The sequence below is a fragment of the Leptodactylus fuscus genome, chromosome 3 (assembly GCF_031893055.1).
Source record: "Leptodactylus fuscus isolate aLepFus1 chromosome 3, aLepFus1.hap2, whole genome shotgun sequence".
Classification (NCBI taxonomy): domain Eukaryota; kingdom Metazoa; phylum Chordata; class Amphibia; order Anura; family Leptodactylidae; genus Leptodactylus; species Leptodactylus fuscus.
The window spans coordinates 44,045,818-44,066,946 of NC_134267.1; the positions used below are offsets into that span (position 1 = coordinate 44,045,818).

Below are 21,129 nucleotides of genomic sequence, written 5' to 3' on the forward strand. Positions count from 1 at the left end.
TGTGCCCCGAAAAACATAATGGGGCCATTTATTAGACTGGTGTGTATTATGTCAGTCTTAATAATCTGCTGCACTACAATGAGTTGTACCAGAAATATCAAGAGGATCCAGCGTCTTTGTGACTCTGTCACATCTCAGGAGGTCCCATTTGCCAAAATAGGAATTTACGCCACACGGGGACTGGTGTATATTTCAGCCACTTTTCAGGCACAAGTTATAGTAAATCTGTTGGGCTGAGCTGTCCCCTACGAAGGCATATTTTAATGTTTAGGCAATTAAAAGTTTCCTATTTTTACAAAGTTTTAAAGCTGTTCTCCATCCAATGTAGTAGTGACAGTCGTTTGTCTTGATCGTTTGTCAACAGATACAACTATGAATGCAGAAACTTTCTATGCTCTGGATACTTCTCAGTGTCTCTGTCAGATAATCTATCCACAATAGAAAAGATGGCTGGGTCTTCCTTCATGATGACTAAGATGACTAGAGAAAATTTTTTAATTATTTATATTTGAAAAAATGTTTAACTTTTAATTGTTTATAAATTTAAATATGGGAGTTTTGAGTTCATGAAAAGCCTGTTATGTTATGTTGTTATATTATATTAAGGGCCCACATTGTGGAAAAGCTACTTTTTTTGTTGCTGATTTTGTTCTTTTTGGAAGGGGGTTTAACCAAAGCCAGGAGTGGATTGAGCAGAAGGGAGAGGTAGATTCTTTTATATTTCCATTCCTTTTATAATCATGTCAATTGTACCTGCAGGAAGACTCGTATTTTCCCTATAGATTTATTAACCCCTTAAGGACGCAGGATAGTTTGGGCCTTAAGGCTCAGACCCTGTTTTTCAAATATGACGTCTTTTACTTTATGTGAGGATAGCTTCATATTGCATTTACCTATCCAGGTGATTCCAAGATTGTTTTTTCGTGACACATTGTACATTATGTTAGTGGTAAATTTTGGTCATTATATTTTGCGTTTGTTTGTTAAAAAAAGGACAATATACTGAAAATTACATAAAATTATCAATTTTAAAAGTTTCTGTTATTCTCGTGAAAACACAGAAAGTCCTATCACACAAAATTCAAGAAAAACTGTAGAAAAAAAAACAAATATGCAATGCAAACCGATGCAGATAGAAGTTGTGATATTTTTCTGTTGCTTTTTTTTTAGCAGTGTTCCGCTATGTGGGGCCTTGGCCTTAATGAGGTTTGTCAATGAAAATTGCAAATTGGTAGGGGTCCATCTGCTGGGACCACCACTAGTCACAAGAATGGAGGTACATTGCTCACACCTTTGAAACGAGATACCCTATAGTCAGCCAGGCTGAATGAAAGGAAAAAAAAAAAAACAGTCCTCAAGCTCAGGGAAGGGGCAGACAGACAACCAAAACACCCCCTCCCCTTCCCCAGCACCCAGCAAATACTGCACCCAAAAACTCCGACCATTTTAATTTTTTAAATTTCCCAGTAGCTGCTGCATTTTCCCACCTCGGCTTATACTCGAGTCAATAAGTTTTCCCAGTTTTTTGTGGTAAAATTAGGGGCCTCGGCTTATATTCGGGTCGGTTTATACTCGAGTATATACGGTAAATATACTTTAAATAATGAGAACCCTGTCATACCTGGCCAAAAAAATAAAGTTTTTGATGTAATTGTTTAATAAAAGATCCAAATTGTTTCCCATTTTAAGGCATGATCTGCCAGATGGGCGCATGCTCAGATTTAGAGCTTATTAGGTATAACTACTATATATACAGTACATAGTATAGAATGATGGTTGAAAATACAAACAATACGAGGGCAGCTGTAATATGAATTGTGCACTAAACATCTGGTTTAAGAAGTTAGCTCACCAGTTTCCGACTCAGGGTTTCTAAATATAATACAATGCTTGCAGGAAGTGTGTATTGTGCGCACAATCCCACAACAGACTTACTGATTCAGTTCATGGCAAACATTTACATTGTAAAAGTGAAAAGCACAGATAAAGAAGAGTTTCTGCTATGGCTTCAGAAAACATTTAAGACGTGAGAGAATTGTACCTCTTTATGCCAAGAAATCACTGGAGAAATTTTTCAATACTTGTGTTACTTTGTGGCTTAAAAAAAGTTACAATTTTTGTTACACATTGGAGCTAATATATGTAGACCAGTGCATTTTGCATCGGCCTTAATCCATTTGTGCATTTGTGCAAATATTAAGATGCTCTGGCCTCTTAATAATTTTGGTGCAACACAGGGATGTCCCGTGACAGTCACAGAATGACATAGATTTCTGGTGTGACTCCTGTTTTCGCCCAGTTTTTTGAGAAGTTGTGCGCTGGGTATAAAACAGTTGGTGTCCAAGGCTTGATAAATCAGACTTATTAAGTTTTGCACTAAAAATACAACTTAATGGGTTATTATGCAGCCTTTATCAGGAAATTTATTAAAAGTGTTTGACAGAAGTCTTTAACTGTTAAGTACTATCATGGTGTCTATCATAACAATGTGTATGATAGTGGTGTATGATAGATAAGGGTTAAATTTATGCCAAAAGCTGCCATAAATAATGTAAAACTATGGTGTAAATCCGCTGTTTTGGTGCACACATCGACAAATTTATTTTCAGGCATATATGTCTTCAGAAATTTGGCACATCTTAGGTCCGGTTCACATCTGCATTCAGGCCATACCGTTCCCCTCTCTGCATAAAAAATGTGGAAAGAAAAGTCCTACAAGCAACAATTTTCTCTCTGCATTTTTAATGTGGAAACCGAGCAGAAACTATTATAGTCTATGGGATCCGTGGGTTTCCTTAGGTAACCGCTTTTACATGCAGATTAGGTTTCCGTTCAGTGAGTCCCCAAGCGGACTCCCCGAATGGAAACTCATGTGCAGATGTAAGCCGGGCCTTACTGTCTCTTCTTTTATTAAGACTGGCATATAGAGCATGAGTCTTACGAAATCTCCTGTTATCTTCATGCTGTATGGATAAGCCTCCCCTTTTTAAAATCAAAGCAAAGACAATATGTCAATTGGAGCTCAATTTCCACAGTTTTCGTAGTAGTCACCAAATAATTTTTTTCTTACTGTCAATCTAAACTTTTGTAAGGTATCCTGTCCTTACTGCAAATCAGCTATCGACTGTATGTACATATTTCCTTGTGAACTTGGAAATATGGGCTTATGTTTATGCATGGGAGAGTGAGATAGCATAAGCAGGAGACATAAAACAAGAAGTAGATTTCAGATACTCAAATATAAAAATACTGTATATACTCGAGTATAAGCCGACCCGAATATAAGCCAAGGCCCCTAATTTTACCACAAAAAACTGGGAAAACTTATTGACTCGAGTATAAGCCTAGGAGGGAAATGCAGCAGCTACTGGAAAATTTCAAAAATTAAAATGGTCAGAGTTTTTGGGTGCAGTAGTTTCTGGGTGCTGAGGATGGGGAGGGGGTGTTTTGGTTGTCTGTCTGCCCCTTCCCTGAGCTTGAGGACTGAGGTTTTTTTTCCCCACTTGGAATTCAGCCTGGCTGACTATAGGGTATCTGCAGTGCTCCTATTAACGCCTTCCCGACGGAACAGGAGCACTGCAGATACCCTATATTCAGTAGACCGGGCACTTTCAGACACAGGGATACCTAATGTGTTTGTGTTTCACAGTCATTTTCTACTTTTGTATGTATTCTAGGGAAAGGAGGGATTTAGAACGTTTATTTACTTTGTTTTTTCTAAAAAAAAATTTAAAGCTTCTTTTTTTTTTCACTATTTTATGGGAGATTCTATACATTACTATTGCAGCTGGCCATAGACCCCCCCCCCCCCCAAAAAAAAAAAAAAAAAATTCTTTTTGCTTGACTCGAGTATAAGCCGAGGGGGGCTTTTTCAGCACAAAAACTGTGCTGAAAAATTCGGCTTATACTCGAGTATATACGGTATATTAAAAAAATCTGAAACGTATATGCAGTGTAATCCATGGCAGAAATGTGAGTAGGTTAAAGGGGGTCTTACAACCTGGTGTTTAAATTGACAAGTTTTTTTCTATGTGAGTGTATTGTGAACAATGAACAGTTGGAATAAACTGGTCATCCTGGGCTTAGTACATGCTTAGTACATGAAGTATTTTCTAACATAACCCATTTACAGACACATTTATACAATTATTACAAACCTGTTTCTGCATTAAAACTACTATAAATGCTTACATGCTGGAGATGTCTATAAGATTAATGTGCTCTTCATAACCCAGTTGGCTCGCCAGTTCTCTAAATTCCTCTGTCAGCTGTATCAATCCCAAATCCAAATTAAACTCTGCAGGAAATTCCAAAATCCAGTATCTAGAAAAGACATAGGGGTCATCATGACTTTCTGTCCTCATAAACGGGCACATGTTTGATGATAATATTTTAATTGAATGACTGCCCATTGGTCAAACATTCCTCTTAGTAGAGATCATCCCAACTTCTGTAAATGATTGGACAAATTCATTTCTAAAAAAAGTTGTAAAAAACATTGGGGGAATTATCAAGGCTCGTGCTACATAATTCTAGCATTCAAAAGCTGCAGAGTATAGGCTTGCAACTTTTTGAGTCTATTTGCACACACAAATTTTTAGATATTTTGCATTTTCACACCCTAAGCATCTGCGCCCGGCCTTATGGTAGTGAGGACCCAACAGCCAACTCAGATCGAGCAGGACAGTTCCACATTTTGGGTGCTGTCCCGCTGTTCCAGGCTGCAGGTAATGATTTCAACTCTATAAAGTTGGATACAATGATGGAGAATGGATCGGCTCAGTGCTCCACCATTCAGGATTTGGCTGATTATGTCTGCATCAGGACGATGAGCACCCAGCCGGAGACATCACTACAGACAGAACCTGCAGGCGACTCTGTGGGAACTTTTATTTAAATTTATATGTAATATATTCATTGAATGGTTACTGAGGGGGCAGGGGGCATTATGTGTGGGCGACTTGAGGGGACATTGAATTATTTGGGGGGGGGGGGCCCAATTATGAAACCTTTCAGTGGGGTTCCTCTAGTTAAAACAGCCCCATGATATGGGTGGGATGCCAGGCTCTGGATATAGGCAATATTTCCATCTTCTCCTCATTACGCATGACTGACTAGTATATACTGACTAGTATACAACCATGTCCCGAACACAAATGTCAGTGAGGAAGACATTTCCTCTTCTCTCTGTAAGCACATGTACCGTATGGAATTTGCCTTATTCCATATCTGTAACAATAGTAATAGAGATTCCAGCTATACTTACCTCATAAAGTGACAGGTTTTTAAGCGCAGTTCATTGTAGTTCTCACCACTGGCATTTCGATAGGTAAATATGTTAAAGAAAATTTAATGACAAAGGTTGAAAAATGTGACCAAGAATGTGATCATCATGGAGCTATATCAGTACCAATTCACATGTACTTGTGTTACATGGCCTACCATTCATCTGAAATATATAGCCACTTGTGGCTTTCCCCAGTCATCACACCTGAGTGTTGGAGAATACAGAAGTCGTAGGCCGGGTTCACATCTGCGTTCGGTAATGCATTCGGGGGAGTCCGCATGGGGTTTGCCCCGAATGGACTACCAAATGCACTGACAAGTGGTGTGCAGTGAAAGCACACAGACCCCATAGACTACACAAGTCATGCAGACAGGAAAGTAGATCATGAACCCCATAGATTATAATGGGGTCCGTGTGTTTTAATCACGGTCTCCGCACAGAACAAGCGGACAGAAAAGTAGGTCACGATCTACTTTCCTGTCCACATGACTCACAAAATATATGCCTTATAAGAGAAAAATGCTTCATTTTCAATTATCAGGCTGTTTACTAACATCAATAAAGGTCAGTACCTCTCTATGTATGTCCCGCATGGTTCAGGTGCTGCTCTGAGTGAAGATGAGATAGTAAGTAGAGGAGTATCTGCTCCATAACTATGTGTAGTATATAGCAGCTAGTCTCTACTCACTAGCTCAGGGGAAGATGCAACGTACAGAGAGAGCCTGCAGAGGGGGACACTGACACAATTTGCAAAAATATAAATCATAAAATGGCCAGAAATAGTGTTATTCTTAATGTACATATGCAAACAATAGGTAAGCTTGAAGTAGAGGATATGTTTGATGAGACAATTCCATTAAAGCATTGTCCCAGCTGCTCTGTCCCCTTATGACTATAGACACCCTGGTGGTCAGCTGATCATCCCACATGATATACTGGTATAAATTATGGCTGATATCCAAGACAATTCCCATCTGCAGCGATTCAGGTGACATGTATAATGTATATTTTGTTTTATAATCATAAAGGATATATGGAGAGAAGTTTTCCTGCAAGTTCAGTGGAAGACAGATACCAACGATGCATTAATAAGACAGTCCTTGGCAGCAGGTTGTTGTCATTCAGATCCCCCTTCTCATCTGTGAAAGTATAGAAAGCCATATTATTATAAGTTCTTCTTTGGAATCCATGCAAGGTGCTCTACGTTTTCTATATACTTTGGTCTGCATTAAATTATTCATAGCATATAAAGGGCACCAAAGAACAAAGAGGAGAAAATAGATTTCCTCACCTACTAAAATAGAGCTGTGAATGACACAGTCGCGACTTAGTCCTCTCTCCAGAAGATTAAGTGCGAAGCACAAGTTCCAAAATAAACTAATTGTAGATTCTGTATTCACGGTTTTACTGCTCAGTATCAGGTGGCATTGCATGCTGCTTATCTATGTAAAACATTTACATCTATCTGGGTTATGGCCATTTAAAACCAAATTTAGGGCAAGACCCCAAATTTTGGAAAAGAAGTTTTTTTATTGCAGATTCTGCTGGGTTTTTTTTTTTTTTTTTTTTTTTTTAAAGCCAAAGCCAGGAGTGGATTGAACAGAATGTATAAGGATAAGTTTACACGGAATTTTTTGGTCAGGGTTTTGAGGCCGTATCCGCCTCAAAACCCTGACCAAAAAGACGGCTCCCATTGAAATCAAGAAAAAAGAAGCAAGATGCTCATTCTTCAGGCCGTTTCACTTCACGATTTGGCCTGAAGACACTCCCACCTCCGGACTAGGTCCATTCATTGGGCCTAATCCAGAGCAGAGTGCGTGGCTGGATGCCAGTGCAGTGCACCTGCTTTCTGTCGCGGCTACCCGGTTTTTGGATCGGAACCTGAGCCGTCCTCTGCCTCAGATTCCGATCCAAAAAACCCTGTGTAAACTTACCCTAAGGGCTCGTTCACACGGAGTAAACGCGGCACGCAATGCGCCGCATTTACAGGACATTTGCGCCGCAATTTTGATGGTGCATGTTTGCGGTCGCGCTAACGCCGAGTTAACGCGTGTTTACGCGGCGTTAATGCGACCACAAACAATTTCCTTTATATCTCCCATTCCTTATGTAGCTATCCCTGGGTTTGGCTCAAATACACGCAGCAAAAAAAGCAGCTTTTCCACAATGTGGAGCCAAGGCCCTGTTGCACATTTTCATGTAGTTTTTTTAAGCAAAGTCAGGAGTAGATTTAACAGAAGGGAGACGTCTAAGTGCTTACTTGATATTTCTCAAACCTTTTCAAGTCATTCTTAACTTTGGCGCAAAAAAATGCAGCAAAGTTTGCAACAAAAAAAAGCAGCCTTTCCACAGCGTGGGGCCTTAGCCAATGCTTACTATTTAGGCATTGTATGATTGTATTTAGGTTGCATTGTGTGGCATTGCTACTCGGCACAGTACAGTAAATTAATTTTACTGTATATGGTATTACTGCATACAAGTGTTATTTAGACAAGTAAGGGCTCGTTCACATCTGCGCCCGGTCTCCGTTCTGCAGGTTTCCGTTTCCTGCACAAAACAGAGGCAGGATACGGAAACCTGCAGGACTCTTTCAAACCCATTCATTTGAATGGGTTTGAAAGATGTCCGACCGTGAGCGGCGGTGAGTGTTTTATGCTCTCGCCGCGAAACCGTTTTTTTAAAATCGGACACAGAGTTGGACATGCAGTACTCTGTGTCCAATTTTAAAAATCCGGTTTCACAGCAGAGAGCATAAAACGCTCACCGACGCTCAAGGCCGGACCCGCTCTGACAGGTTTCCGTCTTCTGCATGCAAAACAACCAAATTTTTGTTTTCATGCCATTTCTTCTACAAACAATTGAATAAAAATAATCAAAATATCATACATCCCTTAAAATGATATAAATAACATTTACATATGCCCCCCTCCCCAAAAAAATTCCAAGAATTTTTTTCTTTCAAAGTTTGGACTTCTATTTTAAGATTTTAAAAATATAACAAAAACTATATAAATGTGGTGTTGCTGTATTTGTAATTATCCACAGAATGCAGATAACATGTGATTTCCAAAACCGACGTGGTTCTGGAATTCGCAGCATGTCAATTATATCTACAGAAACGCCGGTGGCTTTCCCTTAAATATAATGGTAACACCGCGTGTCTCAAATGCAAAGTGGGCATGGGATTCTATGGATCAGTAGGAATACGGTGTAACCTAAATATAGATCTTTTATGATTTGCTAATTTTTCACAATAAGCACACTTTTCGTTTTTACACAACTTACTCCTCTGACTTACATAGTCAGAACTTTTTAAATTTTCAGTTCACAGAGCCACATGGGGGCTTACTTTTTTGTGGGACAAAAGCTGGAAAAAATTCTAAATTTGGGTTTGAATTGGACACTTTGTTATGTGTATGGTTTTCACAGCACTGACTGTGAAGTCACAATAACATGTTATCTGCATTCTGTGGATAATTACAAATACAGCAACACCACATTTATATAGTTTTTGTTATATTTTATGTCTTTGAGGCACAAATTGGCTATGTTCTTAAGCTGTTAATGGGAATCTACCACCAACAAAATTCCTTCTAAACCACTTTATTTATGCTATTGTGGCGCTATTAGTGGCACTGTGAACATACCTTTATACCATCCTAGCAACACTCTCTAAGGCCAGGCTCCCCCAGGTTGGAAATGCCGCAATTTGCCTGTGGTAGAAACACCTCAGGAAAAAATTGCAGGGTTTTACAGTAATTGCAAAGTGGATGGGATTCTTGAGAATCCCATGCCCACTTTGCGGGTAAAACTACAGCGCGGACACACTGCGATTTCCAAAACCAGCGTGCAAGTGCACGGGGCACAATCCAATCCAATAAGGTCTTTGCTGGTGGGCACGGTCTATTTATTCGATTTCCTTCATTAGGAAAATAACAAGTTAAACATCTTATTTTATACTATTTTGTAGTATTTTACTTTATTACACCAAGTAAATTTCACTTTTATCATCTGAAGGAGTCTAAGCATTTCGGTAACATCATTGTATCTTTGACATTGGCTGGTGATCAGAATGGCTATACATAGAACTTAAACATACCAAACATGTCAATGCAAGTGTACAGAAGTTCATCCAGCGTAGCTGCCTTCCGAAATGTAGTAGATCCCATCATTTGGTCATCAATGGTTCATACTTCTCCGGAATACCATATTTCACATGAGGTTGTTCTTATTCTATAAGTCCTACAAATTCATAACAACACATTAATGTATAACAACAGTTATAATATGAAAAAAAAAAATAGTATAGCTCTTGACTACATTTCTGTAGAAATATCACTGTACATGTATTTGTAGAGAGAACAGAACAGACAGTATTCGCTAAGAGCTGCTCAGGTTCCCAGTCCTTTTACATTCTGGCAGAAAAAAATACATCCATATGCCATTTATCCCCATGCTGGACGCTGATGCATCCCTTATTAGAAACATTATGACCACAGTTACACAACAAATTTTATTGCACAACATGAATTGCTTGCAATGTGGTTGCATTGCAATACACAATGCAATGTGAATGTGATTCTAAACTTCCTGGTTTTCGGTTTTGCTTTGCAAATTGAGTGCATCTTTTCAAGTACAGGCTTCCCGCCGAGGCAATGAACCCCCATCTGCTCCTTTGATGCGCACAGTGTCCAGCCCGACCCTCACTCGTGGACTTGGTAAGTATAATTTGATTGAACGTTGCCTACCCCTGAAACGAGCATTTTCCCCCCATAGACTATAATAGGGTTCGATATTTGATTCGAGTAGTCAAATATTGAGGGGCTACTCGAAACGAATATCGAACCTCGAACATTTTACTGTTCATTCATCTCTAGCAAATATCAATATCTTTGCATTCTTATTTCCATACCACATCTTCCATATATACTTCAGCTTTCTGCATATCATATTTCATGGTATTTCATGGAAGTTGCATTATTTGAAATGTCAGCCCATGAGGTTTCGGATTAAAGGGATTTTCTAGTAATAATTTATGAACAGGGATTGAATTGTCTACATTTTCCATAGTTGTGAACAAAACATTAGTTAGAGTTTTTGTTTCTTTGTTTTTCTTTCCCCGCTCTCCTCCATCATGAATATTGTATGTCACCACAAGAGAAATGTTTTCAAGTTGCATTAAAAAATATTAATTACAGTTTCTTAGTAAAATTGCACAGGAAGAAAAGCTCCAACATGTTATTAGTCAGATACGTGGCGGGAAGAAGCATTTGTTTAGTTAGAATGGAGCTGTAATATAATTATGGAAGATTATATAATCTCACAATTGATTGGACATTATTTGTAAATGGGTTATCAAAATTTCCCTTTGTGTAGTAAAGGTGCGTCTTTTCAGACATTGTGTACAGAACACGATGTTATTCTTGTAGTCATTTACTAAGAACAGAGGTTTACATGTTATTTTACAGGCTGAAATGAAGAGCTTAATAGAACTTTGTATATATCAACAAAATGTACATTTCCGTGTCGAGAAGCCATATTTAAGCGGATCTGTCACCCCTCTTGACATGTCTGTTTTAGTAAATAATTATGTTCGCCATAAAATAACAAATGTGGAGCATCTTTCCTTAGAACTATGTACGGTGTCTTTCCTCTGTTATTCAACAGAGAATCTGAAGAAAACGTGCCACAGAATTATTATTCCATGACATGTTAGGAAAGTTGTGCAACTTATTATTATACAAATAATAACATTGGTCTCTTAATATTGGTCTGAAAGTGGCCAAACCTATGGCTGCATGCACATGGAGTTTCCGTGCGCGGATTCTGATGCAGAATTCAAGTGAGAATCTGCACGGAAAAGAAGCCACCCATTGACTTCAATGGGTTCCTTTTTTCCGCTTGCGTCAAATTCTGCGTCAAAATCCGCACACAGAAACTCCGTGCGCATGCAGCCTATAAGGGCAATTCAAACAGCCACATTTAGTCCAACCGTGGCTTGTCTGAAGTGAACACATACCACTGATGCTTTGCACATGATGCTTGGAATAGAGGACTGTAAACCCATGGTAGTTCAGGAACCGACATAAGATAAGATAAGATAATCCTTTAATAGTCCCACATTGGGGAAATTTGTGTTTGGTTTACACAAGCCATGCTTGGTTAGGGACGTGTGGGTATCACATGAACTCCCCAGTATGGCAAATTATGTTCCATGTGGCAGTTGTTCAATTCCTGCTTTATTTGTCCCAGGATACAGTCACTCCTCATTAATGTGATATTTGAGGCATTTGCAAAATACCCTCATGCATCTTGTGTGTGTGTTTTGTTTTTTTTAATGGGTTTCCAGTTATTGTGCCATTTTTTTCATTTATCATGTTATGATCTGTGGTTTGTGTGTATTGTCTAAGGCTAAGGTCCAACGTAGTAATCGGGAGCAAAAAAAAACAATGTTGCGGAAAAGAGTGTGGCAGAAACACATCAGTTTTTTTGCAGCATTTTTCACAGAAACCTCTGTGGACTTTGTTTCCATATTATACCTACACAGAAAATACCAGCATTTCTGTAGGTATAACTCTCATGCTGCAAATTTCAATAAAAGCAGGTATTTTTCAAAATGCAGCTTTTCCACAGTGGATTTTTTTCTGAAATGTGAGGATAGGATTCACCAGAATCCCATCCATTTTGCATGTAATGTAAAATGCAATGTTTTTTTACACATCCAAAACTGGAAACTGGACCTCACTATTAGGCTGGTTGTAGACAACCATGCTGCAACCGGCCTATTATGAATTAGAAGCACGGGCTGCACACGGGGGACACGGGGATGTCCCCGTGTGCCGCCTGCGCACGGTCCAAGCTTCCACGGTTCTTTTCATTAAATGAATAGGAGCCACAGAAGCACGGGCCACAAAATAGGACAGGAACAGGACCTGTCCTATCTGATGAGACCCAGACTGTCAGCCCACACACAAGATCATCAAAATCACGGTTGTGTGTATGGACCCATAATAAAGAATGGGTCAGTGTGCTATCCATCGGGTAACACACTGACCCATACTACGGTTGTCTGAAAGGGGCTTTAGTGGAAGTCTGGGCCAAAGCATTTAAAAGTTACCTCAGTTAATCTTTTTTTGTCATATATCTCATAAATATTCCTTATGAAAAAATTAACAGATAAGTAATTAAATACTAATAATATGAATATGTGTTATTTTTATTTTATTTTTTTTACTTTTTTTCTAGAGAATATTTATAGGCTGGTTATTGTTTTTTTTTTTATTTATTATGCAATTTATAATCCATCTTACTTAGTTTAATCTTTTTGTTTCTCTTGAGCTCTGTAACACATTCAAATTAGCAAAAAAAAATATTTAGCAAAGCAGAGATTTGTGCAATGATAGAAAGGCCTGTGCAGCAAGGACCCACTTCTGTAAAAACTGCCTCCCCAGCCCAACTTCACTATCAACTGTCACTGAGAAGCAATGACCAAAAAGTTATATGAGTAGACTGAAACCTAGCTCCAGTCTTACAATATGGAGCTGCTATGTCCCAATATGTTTGTCTTTGCAGCTTGGCATATTTCCATTAGTTACTATATATAAGTACAAGCTGTGATGTGCATGGAAAAGGTAAGCTAAAATGTAACTACACAATCAGTGACGTAATGATCATGCTGCATCATGGAACTAGAGGAAGGCTTTTCTAAGGAGCTACTTTAAGTATATGGATCCAGTAACATATAAAAACAGTGATCTGCTGCGGACTTGGCAGATTATGATCAGTGTTCGGGAAAATACTTTGGGAAAGTATTTTAAATACAAAATACTTATGAAATACAAATACTAAATACTTTCATTCTGAAGTATTTTAAATAGAAATCCTAACTACTACTTCAAAACTATTTTAAAAATACTAAAATACTTCAAAAATTTAAACAAAATTTTTTATAAAAACCAAAAATGGAACAATTGAACATAGGCTAAAAGAAGCTAATTTACTGTATTTCATGACATAATCATACAGTAATATATTCGCGATCGGATACTTTAAAAAAAACAAAAACAAGTAAATAACATGTTAACCCCTTAAAGACACAGCCCAAAAGTATGTTAAGGACCAGGCCTATTTTTTCAAAATTGATATGTGTCACTTTAAATGGCAATAACTTTGAGACACTTTAACTTACACAAGTGATTTTGAGATTGTTTTCTCGTAACACATTATACTTCATGTTAGTGGTAAACACTAATCAATATTTTTGTATTTACTTATTAAAAAAATAGGAAATTTGATGGAAATTTGGAAAAAATTGCAATTTTCAAAATGTGAAATTCTCTGCTTTTCAGGCAGATAACCATATCACCCAAATACATGAATAAATATTATCTCCCATATCTCTGCTTTATATCGGCATCATCTTTTGATTGTATTTTAATTTATTTTGGACGTTACAAGGCTTACAAGTGTAACAGCAATTTTCCAGATTTACAAGAAATGTAACTGTTTGTTTTTTTGTTTGTTTTACACACTTTATTTTTTTTAAAAAAACCTTTTTTTACATTTTTTTATTTGTGCTGCAAGCACACTAGAACCAGCGATCAGAGAGGATCGTTGGTTCTATACTAACTACAGACTGCAATACACGTGTATTGCAGTCTGTAGAGGAAGCTAGCTATGCAGATGTATAGACTAGCTTCCTCTCGTCCTGGCATCCAAGGGGTTAACCCTCCCCCCATCGGAGCTCACTCCGATGGGGGGAGGGATTATGGAGCAGCGTGTAGCTGTAAATTACAGCTAGCACAGACTCCTTATGTAGCCGGCAGCATGCTTTATAGCCGGCCAAACCCCTAGGGTGCCATGATCACTATGGATCATGGCACCTTAAGGGTTAAACAGTGGGGGTCGGTGCAATCACCGTCCCTGCTGCTACAGGGGAAGCCTGGCTGTCAGATACAGCCGGCCTCCCATGGAGATCGCACAGGCTCTGCTTTTGAGCCCGTGCGATCTCCATCACGTACATGCACGTGGGAATGCAGGAACTAACCACATTCCCTAACGTACAGGTACGTGATTTAGCATTAAGGGGTTAAAAACATAGAAATTGTTTGTTTTTATCATTAATGAATTAACAAGTTAACGCAGCGTGGGTGAGATTCTCGTCAATTCTCGTGAATCTCGGGACACGTGAGAAAATGCTTTGAACGTATTTTACTTGTTTTAAAAAAGGATATACATTTTGTTTTTTATATTTTATATAATTATATTTAATTTTTAATTTGAAATCGGCTTAGTGTGGTAAAAAAATAAATCGTTCAAAAAAAAAAAAAAAGGAAAAGGCTTTTATCACTTTCAACTCACGCACCCTAAACCATACGTCCGGTTTTAAAAATTTGCTTCGGGGTTTATAAAATAAAAACCAAACCATGATATAGTTAAATAACTTCCCACTAAGTGCTTAAGGAAGTTGGACGTTGAGTTTATTTAACCCGTGATGAACTTGTTTGGACATGCCTTGCAATAAGAAGACACTTTTTGTCCTGCCCCTGCTGCTTCGGATTTAAATCTTGTTAATTTTGAAAAAAGTTCTGTCCAAAATTGTCGGTTGTGTCCCCTTCACTGGTATTACGATTTTCCTCCATTTTTGAAGTAATTTTACGGAATGGATTACGCGATCAGAATGATTATAAACTAAAGATAAATCACGCTTCACTACAAGGCGGACTTGCGTTGCTGGAATGCGCTGGAATTTTCCCTCCTCTCGTCGCACCTCGCACGAGATAAGAGAAACGAGAGTGATGATGTGACTCGCGCTGTTTTTTTTTTTTTTTTAAGTGCAGTGAGGCGGGTTATTTAAATTACAACATTTGTTTGAGTTTAGACAGTAATTAAAATACGTAAAATAATTCCTAAAAGTATTTTAATTACAAATACAAAATACTGAATAAAAAAAAGTATTTTAATTACTATTTTGATTACTTGTATTTTAAATACTTCAGAACACTGATTATGATCTACCAGAAATTGGTCATATATAGTATACACTTGTCAGTAACATGATTGTGTGTGAGCCAAACAATTACTCCTCAATGCTTGACAATCCGAGTCAAATTAGAAAAAATAATTGTTTCCAGTGTGATAAAAGTGTACTTTAAGTTGAGGGTAAGTTCACACTGGGTTTTTTGGACCAGAACCTGAGGCGGAGGCCGCCTCAGGTTCCGGTCCAAAAAAACGGATAGCCGCGACTGAATGCTGATGCACCGTGCCGGCATCCAGTCGTGCAATGAATGGGCCTAGTCGGGAGGGAGTGTCTTTTGACGGATGTCGCAAAGCGACTCTGCCTGATAGAATGAGCATGTCGCTTCTTTTTTCTGGGAGCCGGAACGAATGGCTCCCGGAAAAAAGAACTGACCGGCTCCCATTGATTTCAATGGGAGCTGTCTTTTTGGTCAGGATTTTGAGGCAGATACGGCCTCAAAATCCTGACCAAAAATCCCTATGTGAACTTACCCTAAGGCCACATGTAGTGAAACAGTAAAAAAAACACTCAAGAAAAAATGCAGCACAAAAACATTGCAGTGTTTTCATCATTTTTCATTGCGTTTTCGCAATGCAGGCTTTCTGCCCTTAATATACATATAGAGAAAAAGCCAGAGTTTCCAAGTACAGAGTTTAAGTATAACTTACATACTGCAATTTTCAAAAACACGGGCGTTTTTGGAAATGCAGCTTTTCCACTGCAGATTTTTTTCCCGTACTATATAGATAGGATTAGCCAGAATCCTATTCACTTTGCAGGTACTGTAAAATGCAGCGTTTCCGTGTTTTTGCAATGTGGGGCATCACCCTTAGGCTGAGGCCCCATGATGCTAAAATTCACCTTTTTTGTTATAGATTTTGCTGTGTTTTTTTGGAGCCAAAGCCAGGAGTCAATTGAGCAGAAAGTAGAAGTATAAGAACTTCCTGTGTATATTTCCCATTTCTTTTATAGCCATTTCTAAGTTTGGCTAAAAAAAAAAGCAGCAAAAAAAGCTGTGTTTCCGCAATGTGTGGTCTCAGCCTTAAAGAGATTGTCAAATATTGACAATCTTTGTCCATATGGATTTTTAGGTCACTTTGGCACTTGTTAATGAGTATGAAGAGCTGCTATACAAGGTAGCTTCAGTTCTGGAGCATGATCAAGTATTATTGTCACCCATTAATCTCAATGGGTAATACCATGCACCTCCTGTGTGGTCACTGACACTTTTTCTTGTGAATTACCGTATATACTCGAGTATAAGCCGAATTTTTCAGCACAGTTTTTGTGCTGAAAAAGCCCCCCCCCCCTTGGCTTATACTCGAGTCAGCAATTTTTTTTTTTTTTTTTTAGGAGGGGGGGGGGGGGGGCGGGAGGGTGTCTATGACCAATATCAATGAATAGAATCTCCCATAAAATAGTGGGGGAAAAAAGAGGCTTTAAAAAAATTTTTTTAAAAAAGTTGTAAATCACTCCTTTCCCTAGAATACATACCAAAGTAGAAAATTACTATGAAACACATACACATTAGGTATCCCTGTGTCTGAAAGTGCCTGGTCTACTGAATATAGGGTATCTGCAGTGCTCCTGTTCCGTCAGGAAGGGGTTAATAGGAGCACTGCAGATACCCTGTATTCAGCCAGGCTGAATTTCAAGTGTGTGTGTGTGTGGGGGGGGGGAACCCAGTCCTCAAGCTCAGGGAAGGGGCAGACAGACAACCAAAACACCCCCTCCCCTTCCCCATCATCCAGCAACTACTGCACCCAAAAACTCCGACCATTTTAATTTTTGAAGTTTTCCAGCAGCTGCTGCATTTCCCCCCTAGTCTTATACTCAAGTCAATAAGTTTTCCCAGTTTTTTGTGGTAAAAGTAGGGGCCTCGGCTTATATTCGGGTCGGCTTTTACTCGAGTATAAACAGTACATCTCATCACCAGCGGTTTTAGCTGCTGGACCAGTGAGAAGGTCTTTAGACAAGACGTTGAATACTCCAACAATGCTACAGTATTAAGCATGAGAAAATGAAAAATTCTTTAGATAAATGTATCACAGGGATTCTACAACATTTGGCAGAAATAAAATCACCTGAACTTTTACAACAGATAAATTCACTTAAAAGGAGAAGGCAATGAAATCCTATCTGACTCTAGTTCCCCATCAAAACAATATTCTTATATTTCCAAGCGACTTCCCATTTCTGTAAATAGCGAGATTGATAATGTTGTACTGTATGTAGATCACCTGTTTATCTCTCAGGCCATTGCACAAGAACCCCGCCTTCTCCTCCGCCACAATACAATAACTTTATTTAAAATATTTAGCTTATGTCATTAGGCAGGATTTGGCCAGCTGCCTAGGCCTTTCCGTGTGTAATGACACGCGCTAATACGTAAGTTGCTGTGCTGTTTTTGTTTTTGTCCTAGTGAAAAGTACTTCCAAGTTAGAGATTTCCTGTTTTCCGAGCTTTATGCAGATTACATTTATTTTTAGACATGTATTATCCCAGTTGGAGGTTTCTAAAATATTTTATCTATTTTATTTCTAAGCTCATACCTGTGCTGAAAAATAAGAAATACAGAAAAGCGACTGTATACTATATTTAACGAAAATTCTGAATCCAAAGCCAACCTATTGTAGGTACAGAAAGTAGGAACATTGACGGCATGATACAATTCATACATATTGTGCCAACTATATAGAGATCCATATATTACACATGCATACTAAACTGCTAAAATATTTTATTATGATGCTATGGAATTTAATATCTTGCAAGATTTCCAAACTGGGATAGCTTTGATTCCAAGGATTATTATTTAGTTATTGAGAATTATGCAAGTAACTAAGTTTCCAAGAGATTGATAATGCAGTAGTTGTGGATATAGTGTGTTAAAGGGAGTCTGTCAGCAGGAACAGTGGTATCAGATTAATGACAGGGTAAGGTATGAGGGTAATGATAGTACTTGTAGGGTGGCTTCTACACTTTCCAAAGATGTCTTTCTTATTCTGCATGGCAGAAATGGACCTGCATGGCAGAATAAGAAAGGCATCTTTGGAAAGTATAGAAGTCACCCTACAACAGTGGTGCTCAATACGTCGATCCCGATCTAACGGTCGATCGCAAAGGATGTATGGGTCGATCGCGGGATGCAGCCAGTTATCCCCGGTGTCTGCTCGTTCACAGTGCAGGCTGAGAGTCGACTCTCAGCCTGCGCTGTGAACAAGCACTCCGGACACTTGCAGGCCGGGCAGCAGCAGCTCCAGGGGATGACGCGCTCCCCGCTCTTAGGGATGGAGGGAGCCAGGGTGCTGCTTGTTCACAGCGCAAGCTGAGAGTCATCTTCGGACACTGGCAGGCGGGGCTGCCGCAGCCCCAGCCTGCCAGTGTCCAGAGATAACTCTCAGCCTGCGCTGTGAACAAACAGACAGCTAGGATCCCTGGGTGGCCACAGAACGCCGCTGTCTCCTGCTTTCACGCTCCGCCCGACCCCGCCCACACACCCCGCCCCACCCACAGAAGTGGGTAGTAGATCTTTTGCCTTGGCCAGTTTATAAAGTAGCTCACATGCTGAAAAAGTGTGAGCACCCCTGCCCTACAAGTACTATCATTACCCTTATTTATATACACTGCTTTCCCTGCTGACAAATTAAAGCTCATACAGATCTTTTTTGATGTCAGACACTGCTTAATGATGGTTTCCAGGCAGTACAGCTTCCAATGATGACGTGCTAGGTGCAGATTATTGGTGGCTTTACTAATATTATCTAAGTTGGAGACAGTGCACACTTATTCTAGACCAGATTTATTACAGTGACTGATGCTGGGTTTTAATGTGCGTGCTGATAACACCCACCCACGAAAGTTCACCATCCACAAGTCACTGTTATATTCCATGAGGCCCAAAGCAAGTGAGGACACATAATAAATAGAGATGAGCGAACACTAAAATGTTCGAGGTTCGAAATTCGATTCGAACAGCCGCTCACTGTTCGAGTGTTCGAATGGGTTTCGAACCCCATTATAGTCTATGGGGAACATAAACTCGTTAAGGGGGAAACCCAAATTCGTGTCTGGAGGGTCACCAAGTCCACTATGACACCCCAGGAAATGATACCAACACCCTGGAATGACACTGGGACAGCAGGGGAAGCATGTCTGGGGGCATAAAAGTCACTTTATTTCATGGAAATCCCTGTCAGTTTGCGATTTTCACAAGCTAACTTTTCCCCATAGAAATGCATTGGCCAGTGCTGATTGGCCAGAGTACGGAACTCGACCAATCAGCGCTGGCTCTGCTGGAGGAGGCGGAGTCTAAGATCGCTCCACACCAGTCTCCATTCAGGTCCGACCTTAGACTCCGCCTCCTCCGGCAGAGCCAGCGCTGATTGGCCGAAGGCTGGCCAATGCATTCCTATGCGAATGCAGAGACTTAGCAGTGCTGAGTCAGTTTTGCTCAACTACACATCTGATGCACACTCGGCACTGCTACATCAGATGTAGCAATTTGATGTAGCAGAGCCGAGGGTGCACTAGAACCCCTGTGCAAACTCAGTTCACGCTAATAGAATGCATTGGCCAGCGCTGATTGGCCAATGCATTCTATTAGCCCGATGAAGTAGAGCTGAATGTGTGTGCTAAGCACACACATTCAGCACTGCTTCATCACGCCAATACAATGCATTAGCCAGTGCTGATTGGCCAGAGTACGGAATTCGGCCAATCAGCGCTGGCTCTGCTGGAGGAGGCGGAGTCTAAGGTCGGACCTGAATGGAGACTGGTGTGGAGCGATCTTAGACTCCGCCTCCTCCAGCAGAGCCAGCGCTGATTGGCCGAATTCCGTACTCTGGCCAATCAGCGCTGGCCAATGCATTCTATTAGCCCGATGAAGTAGAGCTGAATGTGTGTGCTTAGCACACACATTCAGCTCTACTTCATCGGGCTAATAGAATGCATTGGCCAATCAGCGCTGGCCAATGCATTCTATTAGCTTGATGAAGCAGAGTGTGCACAAGGGTTCAAGCGCACCCTCGGCTCTGATGTAGCAGAGCCGAGGGTGCACAAGGGTTCAAGTGCACCCTCGGCTCTCCTACATCAGAGCCGAGGGTGCGCTTGAACCCTTGTGCAGCCTCAGCTCTGCTACATCAGAGCCGAGGGTGCGCTTGAACCCTTGTGCACACTCTGCTTCATCAAGCTAATAGAATGCATTGGCCAGCACTGATTGGCCAGAGTACGGAATTCGGCCAATCAGCGCTGGCCAATGCATCCCTATGGGAAAAAGTTTATCTCACAAAAATCACAATTACACACCCGATAGAGCCCCAAAAAGTTATTTTTAATAACATTCCCCCCTAAATAAAGGTTATCCCTAGCTATCCCTGCCTGTACAGCTATCCCTGTCTCATAGTCACAAAGTTCACATTCTCATATGACCCGGATTTGAAATCCACTATTCGTCTAAAATGGAGGTCACCTGATTTCGGCAGCCAATGACTTTTTCCAATTTTTTTCAATGCCCCCAGTGTCGTAGTTCCTGTCCCACCTCCCCTGCGCTGTTATTGGTGCAAAAAAGGCGCCAGGGAAGGTGGGAGGGGAATCGAATTTTGGCGCACTTTACCACACGGTGTTCGATTCGATTCGAACATGGCGAACACCCTGATATCCGATCGAACATGTGTTCGATAGAACACTGTTCGCTCATCTCTAATAATAAACACTGATACTCACCTTCCCTCCCCTCTCCTGGGCTCTCTTGAGGTCTTCGAGGTGTCCTGGGTGACATCAAAGGTCTATTAATCTTCCAGATGGAGGGGACTACTAGTGTATT

At 40.0% G+C, this 21,129-nt stretch overlaps 1 protein-coding gene across 1 annotated transcript in view; it reads right to left on the reverse strand.

Moving 5' to 3' along the window:
• Positions 1-21,129, reverse strand: part of RASGRP3 (RAS guanyl releasing protein 3) — a 69,408-nt gene that overhangs the window by 34,719 nt on the left and 13,560 nt on the right. Inside the window, exons 2-5 of the mRNA XM_075266560.1 lie at positions 9,387-9,529; positions 6,321-6,426; positions 5,267-5,329; positions 4,192-4,323 (exon numbers count right to left, since the gene is read on the reverse strand). Of these exons, the coding sequence (XP_075122661.1) occupies positions 4,192-4,323; positions 5,267-5,329; positions 6,321-6,426; positions 9,387-9,459 (374 nt within the window). The 5' untranslated portion in view covers positions 9,460-9,529. The remainder of the gene's footprint in view (positions 1-4,191; positions 4,324-5,266; positions 5,330-6,320; positions 6,427-9,386; positions 9,530-21,129) is intronic.